The 11,754-nt window shown below is 37.7% G+C and overlaps 1 protein-coding gene across 2 annotated transcripts in view; it reads right to left on the bottom strand.

Annotated features, from left to right (window-relative positions):
• CAPS2 (calcyphosine 2) overlaps nt 1-10,265 on the bottom strand; it is a 43,049-nt gene extending 32,784 nt beyond the window's left edge. Inside the window, exons 1-2 of one of the 2 annotated variants that reach the window (XM_036018665.1) lie at nt 10,205-10,265; nt 6,107-6,214 (exon numbers count right to left, since the gene is read on the bottom strand). In XM_036018665.1, coding sequence (XP_035874558.1) covers nt 6,107-6,184 — 78 coding nt within the window. In that variant the 5' untranslated portion in view covers nt 6,185-6,214; nt 10,205-10,265. Of the gene's footprint in view, nt 1-6,106; nt 6,215-9,783; nt 10,174-10,204 lie in introns of those variants that run through there. The other variant, XM_036018664.1, reaches the window with a different exon arrangement.
• Nucleotides 10,266-11,754: the final 1,489 nt, after the last annotated feature.

Raw genomic sequence — 11,754 nt, 5'->3', positions numbered from 1 at the left:
TGGAGAGGGTTGAAACCCAGAGTGTAAGAAAGTAATGGCTAGAACTGTTGCTTTGTAATAGAAGTAAAGGAAGTTGGCCCTTGTCCTAAAGGTAATGTGGAAAATAGTGCAGACTTTAAGCAAGGAAATGACAAATAAATACATGTATATATTTGTAAATATTCAGTCTTATTGCCCCCCCAAATTGTGCATGGAACAGAAAATTACAGTGAGCTTAGCCACTGTAATATTTTTGTATGAGTCTCAGGGAAAGTTCAAGTTAATAAAAACAGAAAATAATTCACCCATCAGCACTTACACCTCATTCTGAAATATCATCTAACTAGTCATTTTTGTGATTCTCACAGCAAGTACAGAGATGATATATAAGACTGAGCTTCATCATTCTGACCACAAGAGTAAGAAAACAAATTTGCCTCTGTATCAACTTTAATATGACACTGTTTTAAATACTAGCCTAATAAATAGCCAAATGTAGATATAGAAAATCACAAGATTATTTCAATGTAAGTATATCTTAATATATAATAATCAAGTAAATATATTAGTTATATTTAATTAATTTTGTATAGTAATAAAATAATATACAGAGGGTCCAGCAGAAGTAAGGCCTGCTTGAGTGTGGTTGGTAGGGTAATAGTATGGGTGTAATAATTTACAGTTTTAATTTGAACATTTCACCTAAAATGTGATATGGTATGCTTGAGTATGATACTGTTATGTTACAGAATTGCATGCTTATGATTTTGTAATAAAAGACTTTGTAATTTTAAAAGGGCATTATTTCGTGGCTGGCATAGCTCAGTGGATTGAGCGCGGGCTGCGAACTAAAGTGTTGCAGGTTCGATTCCCAGTCAGGCCACATACCTGGGTTGCAGGCCACGGCCCCCAGCAACCATTCATTGATGTTTCTCTTTCTCTCTCTTTCTCCCTCCCTTCCCTCTCTAAAAATAAATAAATAAAATCTTTAAAAAAATAAAAATAAAAAAATAAAAAATACAAGGGCATTATTTGTGCCAGACCCTGTATATCAGCCTAAAATAGCAGTACGTTTTCATCACACATCAAAGATTTTCTTAATTCTACTTGGGAACACCATGACATCATCTAATTGTAGTAAGAAAATCCAAATAGAATTTAGCTGTAGTTGTCATAGTCATGATCATCATCATTATTATTCCCCAGAAAGAGCTTTAATGAACTTGTAGACAGTCTTATGAAGTCATAGGAGTAATGGTAATTATCTTTCTTTTGTGCTAGCCAATTTGATGCTAACCAATCCAGAATAAAGATAACTTACAGTTTATAAATTTCTAAGCCAATCCAGAACACAAAATTGTGTTAGCCAACCCAGAATACCAGAGAGTTCATAAATCCGTAGGGCCAGGAGTCAGCAAACCCTAGCCCAGCTGTTTCTGTAGATAAAGTTTTATGGGAACACAGCCAGGCTCATTTATCTACAGATTGTCTGGATTCTCACTACTATAGCAGAGGGGAGCAGCTGTAACTCCACAGCCAACATATTTAAAGCTAAAAATATATACTACCTGGCCTCTCATTTAAGATGTTGGATTATTTGTGTCCTGACTTTTTTTAATAGACTTTATTTTTTAGAACAATTTTAGATTCACAGCAAAATTGAGTGTAGGGTATAGAAATTTCTTATATACCCCTGACACCACACATGCATAACTCCCCCCATTAATAACACTCCCCACTAGAGTAGCACATATGTTACACCTGGTGATCTACATTGACACACCACTATCCTCCAACTCCATAGGTCACATTAGGTTTCACCCTTTGCATTATACATTTTACATAGGTTTAGATGAACTTATAATGGTATGTATACTATCTTTTTCAACTTTTATTATAGGCTATTTCTGTTACTACTTAAAATTGTTATTATTATGACTACATAATATTCTATCTAAAGGTTGTGCCACACTTTATAGAATATCTTTCAATTGAGGACTGCTGGTCAAGATGGTGGCATAAGTAAACACAGCTTGCTTCTTCACACAACCACAACAAAATTACAACTAAAATATAAAACAATCATCACTCAGAACCATCAGAAATTGAGTTAAATAAGTCTGACAACTACGAAATTAAAGAAACCACATTCAACCAGACTGGTAGGAGGGGCAGAGACATGAAACAGTCTGGTCCTATATCCATACATGGTGGAAAAAATTCGGAAAGATTCAGGAGCAAGGAATCACAACAATACACCAGAGCCCCATCCCAGGGTTCCAGTGCCAGAAAGATAAGTCCCTATAACTTCTAGCTGCAAAAATTAGTGGGGACTGAGCCAGTAAAAGTAAGTTCTAGAGTCCCAAGCAGTTCCTCTTAAAGAACCCATACACGGACTTACTCAGACTCACTCTCTCTGAGCTCTAGCACCAGGGTAGCAGCTTGAAAGGCACCGGTGGCATACAGGGAGAAACTGAAGTGTCTTGCATCAAGGTGAGAGCTCAGGGACAGCTTTCTCCCAGACAGAAAGGCAGGTAGAGGCCACTGTCTCTTTTCTGAACCCTCCCCCAACAGAGCCACAGAGCTGGCAGGGAGGTGCCACAAGGCTCAATATCTGAGACTCCATCAACCTGGCTTAACACTATTTTCCGACCCTGAGATCCCCTAAGACTATGCTCCATCCAAATTATGGGCCCACCCAAGCTGTTAACAGAGACTTTTCCATATGAATGGCTGGTATTGGCTCTTGCTTCACATCTTCCTAAATCCTCTCAAACAGGCAACAGTTTGCCTCAGTGATCACTCAACCTCCATACCTCTTGATAAGTGGCCCAGGCCCTAATATTAGCAACAGCCAGCCTAGGTTCACAGCTTGGCTTCACCTGGGAATCTCCAAGCCCAGCACATGTAGCAGCAATTTCAGATTGTTTTGTAGCCCAGGATGGCCCTGGACAAAATACAGGTAGGGGCTGACCTTGGCCTGCACTACCCAGGAAACTCCAGAGCCTGCATACCCAGTGGACAGCTACAGACCATGTCAGATATCAACAGCCAACCCCTGCACAGCTGATCCTCCACAGAAGATGGATGTTGGTGGTTAGCGGCCACAGTTAATTCTTGCAGCTGACTGGCCTGGGTAAATCCCTCCCATTGATCAGCCAATAGCAACCAAGGCTCAACTACAAGAGGAGGGTGTACTCAGCCCACAGGAAGGGTGTACCTTGAGTATGCAGCATGGGTGATGGGGTAGGCTGTGCCACTGGACTTTACAGGACACCTAATACATCAGCCCATGCTACCAACACAGGGAGCCATAGAAGCCTTACCTAATACATAGAAACAAAGACAGGGAGACTGCCAAAATGAGCACACAAGGAAACATGGCCCAAATGATAGAACAGATCAAAACTCCAGAAAAAGAACTGAACAAAATGCAGATAAACAATCTATCAGATGCAGAGTTCAAAACACTTGTTATAAGGATGCTCAGGGAACTCAAGAGCATAAAAAATATCCATTCAGAAACAAAGGATTCACTAATTGAAATAAAGAACAACTTATAGGAGAACAACCTACAAGAAAACAACAGTAGAGTGACTAAAGCTGATAATCAAATCAATGATCTGGAACATAAGGAAGGAAACAAAACAATCAATCCAAACAACATGGATGCAAAGAGGCCCACTCCAAGACATGTCATAATTAAAATAACAAAGTTTAAAGATAAAGAGAGAATGTTAAAAGCATCAAGACAAGGCAGCTAGCTACCTACAAGGGAGTTCCCATAAGACTGTCAGCTGATTTCTCAAAAGAAACTTTGCAGGCTAGAGAGGATTGGCAAGAAATATTCAAAGTCATGTAAAGCAGGGACCTACAGCCAAGATTACTCTACCCAGCAAAGCCATTATTTAAAATTGAAAGACAGATATAGAGCTTCCCAGACAAGAAAAAAACTAAATTTACTTCATCATCACCAAGCCATTATTATATGACATGTTAAAAGGACTTATTTAAGAAAAAGAAGATAAAAACTATGAGCAATAAGTGGCAGTAAATACACGTCTATCAACAACTGAATCTAAAAAAACAAACTAAAGAAACAAGATGAACAAAGACAGAATCATGGATGCAGAGAGGGTTCTGATGGTTGCCAGATGGGAGGGATGTGGAGAATGGGTAGAAAGGTGAGGAGATTAAGAAGTACAAATAGATAATTACAGAGTAGCTATGGGGATGTAAAGTACAGTATAGGAAATGGAGTAGCCAAAGAACTTATAGGAATGACCCATGAACGTGACAACTGTTAGTGGATTGCCTGAGGGAGTGGGGGCTGCTGGGTGGAGAGAAGCATAGAGGGGAAAAATTGGGACAACTGTAATAGCATAGTCAAAAAATATTATTAAAAGAAATAATGATATTGTCCAATTGCTACTATAGCTTAATACACATCATCAATATCATTATAAAAAATGTGGCAACAGTTTAAAATGCACCAACTGTACTTCTGAGTACTCTCAATATTACATTTCTTCCCTAATTTAATCGAGGCACAAAGGTATATCATTATGTTAATTTTCATTCCCTTGATTATTAGTAGGTCTGAATAACTTCTTTATATTCTTATCTCCCACATGAATTTATCAGTTGATCTCTGTAATCATATTTGAAGCATTAAGTACCACTTTTTTCAAAAAAGTTTATGAATTATTTCTATCTTTTACTTCCAATTTTAGAAATAGTAGCTGATAACTACAATCGTGATAGTTTGCTATTAAACTCTAAGAAAGAATAACCTGGACATCTGGGATTATTTTTTCTTAAGGAACAAGAGTTCTGGAAAAAAACACATCAACTTGTCCTCTAAAACCAACACCAGGTCTGGACCTTTCTAATAGGGAGATAAAGGCATTAAGTTTAAAGGAAGATATTATTTGGGGAGAAAAATGAAGGTAATTTTAGAAATCTTTCTTTTAAAGAACTTAAACCACAAGCTTTTATTAGCAACCAGGAAAAAGTTGCTAATATGATAAGCAAACAATCAGTGAGAAAGAATGTAATACTGTACTTGATGTTTTGACTAATAAGAAGTCTGCTTTGATTCACATTATCAAACACTTCAGTTTGTTTTAACACATAATATTATGAAACATTGGAATACCAAAGTACCAACTTGTTATAAGGGAGATGGTGGAACTCAACAGAGAACACAGATCTTGAAGTCAGCACTGAAGTTCAAAATCCTGGCAAGTCAGTTATCTCTGTAAGCCTCACTTTTTCCATATTTAAAAGCAGGTAAAATAAATCCTAATACAAAAGCTTTTGTAAGAGTTAAGTGAGATAAATTATCAAAACCTTTATCATGATCACTGACAAGCAATAGGCATTCAATATTTAGAATAAGAACAGCAAGGAAATATACATCAATTTTATATGTTTCTAAACTAAACTTTATATATACCCAGTTATGTGGTGGATAGAGGAACAAAGTAGCTTTAAACGTATCAAGGATATACACAACAGTATATGACAGAAGTTGAGAAGAATAAAAGTCACAATAATAGCAGCCCAGATTCTCTTCCTACCTAGTTAACACAAAATATGAATTAAAATATTCATATTTTATTCCTCTTTCTACTGTTTTTATTTTTTTATATTTTTGGCAGACATACAAATAATTTTTAAAAGTTTTTTTAAAGATTTTATTTATTTATTTTTTTAGAGAGGGAAGGGAGGGAGAAAGAGAGAGAGAGAGAGAAACATCAATGTGTGGTTGCTGGAGGCCGTGGCCTGCAACCCAGGCATGTGCCCTGACTGGGAATTGAACCTGCGATGCTTTGGTTCGCAGCCCACATTCAATCCACTGAGCTACACCAGCCAGGGCTAGATAATTTTTAAATAATAAGAAGAAAATAGTAATAAGCTTAATATTTTAAAATAAAACTAAATTCAAGCAGTCACCAATTTTCAAGTAATGATTACCTTCAAGTTTATAGGTTCAATTCTTTAAATCAGGGAAATATTGATCTTAAATATTTGTGAGTATAAGTAGTCAAAAAACTTCAAGAAAGGAGTCAGAAAATTATTTAATGACTCATACTACAAGAGGGAAATTATATAGCACACCTACTTGTAGTGGCTTCTTTCTTCCAGGGAATGTCTGAGTTTGACTCCTAGAAGCGGCAACTCTTTTAACCTCTAAATCCATTCGAGTTCTTTTATAGATTGTGCAGTATACCTTGAAAAAGACAAATATATATACACACACGTATAAATATAATAATCCCTACCCTAATTTTAAATAAATCATGCAAATTACATAATAATGTGTCATAGAAATCCTGTGGTCACTTTTATTTCTTTCACCAAATTTAGGTAACTATTGTGGAGCAATTACATTATGTAAGGAAACATTTATGGGGTAAATTCTATTCTGAATAACGGCCCTCCAAAGATATCTATGTGAAATCGCTTGACCCTATGAATATGTTATCTTATAGGACAAAGTTAAGGGTTCTGAGGCATGATTAAGGTAAGGGTTTTAAGATGTGGAGATTATCCTGGTTTTACTGGTGGGTCCACTAGAATCACCAGAGCCCTTATAAAAGAGAGATAGGATGATCAGAATGAGAAAGAGATGTCAGGGTGGAAGAGAGGTCACAGACAACAAAAGCATTTGCCACTGGCTTTGAAAATGGAGGCAAGTTCACGAGTAGTTTCTAGAAGCAAGAAGAGACAAGGACTGCCTTCTCCCCTGGAGCTTCTAGAAGCAAATACTCAGGCTGACACCTCAATTTTGGTCCTGTAGAACTCATTTTGCATTCTGACCTTCAAAACTGTGAAGTAACAGATTTATATTGCCTTAAACCACTACGTTGGTGTTAACTTTTCACAGAGGCAATAGGAAACTAACGCATGTACCTCTTCACCACCACAAAGTGGTTTTATTTTCTTTACTCTTTTCCTAAATCTTTATGAGTTTGAATTTTTCCTGGAAAAACATTTTCCAGGTTGATGAAAATGTTTTTTAGCAAGAAGTATTATTTATCTAATATAAAGAACAAAATGAAGTAAATGATCCAACTAGTAACTATGAGGTGATAGGTAAAAATGCTTGCAAAATAATCAACTTGGAAATATGTACAAAATAAAAATCATATAAATATCTGTCATCCAAATTCTGAATATTTTATTTCATACTTCAACCTCATATTACCAAAGATACATTCTTGTCCATCAATGCATTCATACTTTCTTTTTATATTACTAGACTTGGATTTATTTTAACAGTAAAATATTTTTGGTTTGTTTTATTTTGAAGGAAAGTTAACATGGCATAAATGCTTGGAGTCAGAGACTGACATTATAATCCTCATTTTTCCATATGGGACACTTTCCCATAACATAAGCTTGGGTAAGAACTTACTTTTTCTGAGCCAATATATGTAATATGTAAAATGAATTTAATGGTAGCACCTTTACCCTAACCCTAGGGTAGCACCTAACCCTAACCCTAACCCTCCTGTATCATGTGGAACATGGTTAACATTCAATACATGGTAGCCATCATTATTAATATTACATGTAAAATACAGTTTTATTTCATGTCCAATGAAATCCTCTCACCTGAAAGATATACCAACTCTTTATTATTGTATCCATGATTCCTTTCACCCCATTGTCAAAGCCCCCTCCCCTAAATACTCCATTCCCTGACACTAGAATTCTACCAGGGAAGTAAAGTCAGGAAGACTTACCAACCAACAGTAGACATTATGAAAACATAACGAATCATTAGATTTCAAAATACTACTACAGCACTGACAGATGGCTTGCTTTTCACAGATAGGTTTCTCAAAGAAACAACTTTTTTTAAGTTGTTATTGGTTTGGTGGGCAGAAGGGTTTGTGGTTTGCTTTTGATCATATCCCAAGAGTTGTTGGTATTTGCCATGATGATTAGTGGCCAACAAACCCAGGCTGACACAAGGTGTGGAACAATCAGCTAGGTGATTTTTTCCAAACATCAGTCACACAACTATTTATACCTTAGTGATTACTATAGTCACTTCAAATAGCTATAGGTCACTTTAAATCACTATAATTAATTTGCCAACATGAAAAGCAAAAAAATTTATACCCTCAAATCTCCAGGTCCACCTTAATGGCTTCTGTCTTCATCCAAACTGCTCCTACTCATGACAGGTTATTGCTAGCATGTAGTGAACCTTACTATATCATCTTCAACACTACCAAAAGGAATTAAACTCAATTCCCATTTTTCTCATTTTTTAAGGATGTTTATTTCCAATTCTAATTATCATCACTTTTCTCTTGGTTAGTGATATTAGTGGTTCTATTGTTGCTTATACCAAATCAGAACATAATGGAAAGCAAAGAGTAAACTGATCAAATCCAGCTCATAATCAAGGAGAAAGGAATAAGATTTGAAAATACTATTTAGTATTTTTTTTTAGTATTTAAATTCATATACTTTCTTTTTTTCAAACCGGAGAGGAAAGCTGCAAACTATGGGAAGAATTTTACTACAAAGAGATCAAAAGTATTTAAGGAAGCACATTGGAACCCTACAATATTCAATAGATACTGGCAGAATTTTTAAAATACTCTAGGCCTGTAACCACATTAGTTAACCTTTCTTTTTTTTCTATGCCTTTTTAAAATTTTTTTTCTATTTAATCATAGTTCAAGTACAGTTTTCTCCCTTTTACTCCCATTCCAGCCCACCCACCCTACCCTCCCCACTTCCCTCCCATTACCACCCTCCCCCTAGTTTTTGTCCATGTGTCTTTTAAATTTGTTCCTGTAAACCCTACCCATTCTCCCCTGAAATTCCCTCTTCTCTCCCCTCTGGTCACTGTCAGTCTGTCCTCTATTTCAGTGTCTTTGGTTATATTTTGCTTGTTTCTTTGTTTTGTTGTTTGGGTTCCTATTAAAGGTGAGATCATATGGTATTTGTCTGTCACCACCTGGCTTATTTCGCTCAGCATAATGCTTTCCAACTCCATCCAAGCTGTTGCAAAGGGTAGGAGTTCCTTCTTTCTTTCTGCTGCATAGAATTCCATTGTGTAAATGTACCATAGTTTTTTGCTCCATTCATTTACTGATGGTGCTTCCAGCACCTAGCTATTGTAAATTGTGCTGCTATGAACATAGGGGTGCAAATGTTCTTTTGTTAGATTTGGAAATACTATTTAGTATTTTAAGCTCCATGCAGGCAGGGACCAAGGAAATCTATCTCAGTGCCCAAGTGATAACAAACTCAGGTATCTTCTTTTCCTTTTGCGTGTGTGTGTGTGTGTGTGTGTGTATGTGTGTTCTTACATTTTTTTATTTTAATTGTTGTTCAAGTACAGTTTTCTGTCTTTTACTCCCATCCCAGCCCACCCCCTCCAGCCCTCCCCACCTCCCTCCCATTTCCACCCACCCCTAGTTTTTGTCCATGTGTCCTTTATATTTGTTCCTGTAAACTCTTCCCCTTTTCCCCTGAAATTCCCTCCCCTCTCTCCTCTGGTCACTGTCAGCCTGCTTTCTATTTCAGTGTCTTTAGTTATATTTTGCTTGTTTGTTCTGTTGATTAGTTTCCTATTAAAGGTGAGATCATATGGTATTTGTCTTTCACTGCCTGGCTTATTTCCCTTAGCATAATGCTCTCCGGTTCCATCCATGCTGTGGCAAAGGGTAGGAACTCAAACTCAGGTATCTTAATTGAACCTGGGATCATTGATAATTTCAAACGAGGCAAAGTAATTCCCGGGCATCCCTCCCCCCAAAATTGAGATTATACCTTTAGGCCATAGTACTTGACAAGTACTAGAAGGAATGCTCCAGGCTCTTCCTATCTGGGACACAGGGGACAGCCATCCAGACTTGGTTCCCTAAGGTGGGAAAAACCCTGGCCCAAAGTGGGAGTACTGGGAAAGCTATAAACTGGGGTGATTCCACCAACAACCCTCTTGAGGCCGGTTCATACAGGCCAATCTGAAACAGGTACATTTCCCAGCAAAGGCTCCAGCCAATTCAGGCCTGCGTCTGCAGGTTGCCTGGCAACAGGCGCTTCGCCTGGGCCTCTAACCTTTCTCTCAAATCCACAGTAAAGAAAATGATCGGCCCAAGTCCCTTGCTCCTTCCACAACACCTCCTTCAGACTGTGTTCTCCTCCCTCAGTATATGGGGCAAAACCCTGCTGCCCCCTCAGAGGTACTCACCAAGAAAGGGAAATCCCAGTAGGAGCCAGGATACCTCACCCCGCCCCGCCCCGCGCCCAGCCTCGTGACGCTTCTAAACCCTGGGATGGAGTTGGAGCGGACTCACTCAGCTGAGCTTCGCCTGCTGCAGCGAGAGGGCCAAAACTCGGCCCGGAACAACGGCAGTTGCATAATTCTTCCTTTAGGTGAATTCTAGTGTAACATATTTTATAGAGAATCTACCAGGTGTCAGCTCCCAGATGATTTTTTTAATTTAGTGGGGTTTTTTGATTGTACTATTTTTTGTTGTTGTTCAGTTACACTTGTCCCAGATGTTTCGAAGACAAAAATATTTAAGCATGAGCTCTCAAGGAGTTTGCAATTATTTAAAAGGCAAGATTGCAGTATGGTATTATAGAGCGATATATGGACATAAATGGAAATATTACTTTATGTGTGCACGTGTACACAAATACATAAGATAACTTGTAATATTATGATTACAAATTAAAATACTGATGCAATAGGAGCACACCTAGGAATCGGGAAACCTCCGCTTCATTCATTGCTCTGCACACAATGCCTTTGGGTGTCAGCTCCTCTTCCATAACAGGAACAATCTGGTTTGAGGTATTGCTATAGTTCCATTCTGCTCTAAGATGCTTAATTTTCCTGAATAGCACAGGTAAGTGTCAGCTACCCAAACTAGAGCTAAAACCATCTGAAGCCTAGTCCAGTTCCCTTTCCACAAAATCAAGTCCTTTTCTACCCTGTGGTTTCTTTTCAAAATTAGCTTCTTGCCCTGACCGATGGTTTGGTTGGTTGAAGCATCTTTTGTAAACTGAAAAGTTCCCTGTTCATCCCCAGTCAGGGCACATACCTAGAGTGCAGGTTCTGTGCCTGGTCAGGATGCATAGGAGGGGCAACCAGTGGATGTTTCACTGTCACATTTCACTCTCTCCCCCACTCACTCCGCTTCCTCTCTCTCTCTAAAAACAAAAGCAATGGAAAAATGTCCTCAGGTGAGGATAGCTCCCTTCAAAATATATGTATTTAAATTTCCAATTGGAGCCAGTTTGAGAATAAAAAGAAAAATACATTTTTCAATCATAAAAACAGTAATGTTAATGGTTATAAGATAATGACTTCCTTGCATGCCATAAAATTCACCTACTCATTATCCCCACACAGAAAGTAAAGCAAAAATAAGTTGAAAAGTAATAAAGAAACAAAAACTAAACTTCAGCTTTTAAAAATTTATTAAAGACCTTCAAAATTCTACTACCTAACCAACACTGCCCATTCCACAAACAGATATTCAAGAAAACAAAATATCTTTGCCTATTTCTGGCACTTAGACTTAGTACCCCTAAATTGCTTCAGTATTTCTGGATGGGGTTCTCCAAGCAATTAAGAACGTGGTCCAAATAAACCAAATCTATCTAATTCAGATATTGCATTAAAACATCTATATAAAAACAATAATATTAGGCCCTGGCTGGCATAGCTCAGTGGATTGAGCGGGGGCTGCGAACCAAAGCATCACAGGTTCGATTCCCAGACACGGCACA

The sequence above is a fragment of the Phyllostomus discolor genome, chromosome 2 (assembly GCF_004126475.2).
Source record: "Phyllostomus discolor isolate MPI-MPIP mPhyDis1 chromosome 2, mPhyDis1.pri.v3, whole genome shotgun sequence".
Lineage (NCBI taxonomy): Eukaryota > Metazoa > Chordata > Mammalia > Chiroptera > Phyllostomidae > Phyllostomus > Phyllostomus discolor.
Note: the sequence above shows the minus strand (reverse complement) of the source record. Positions and strands in the feature narration are given on the sequence as shown.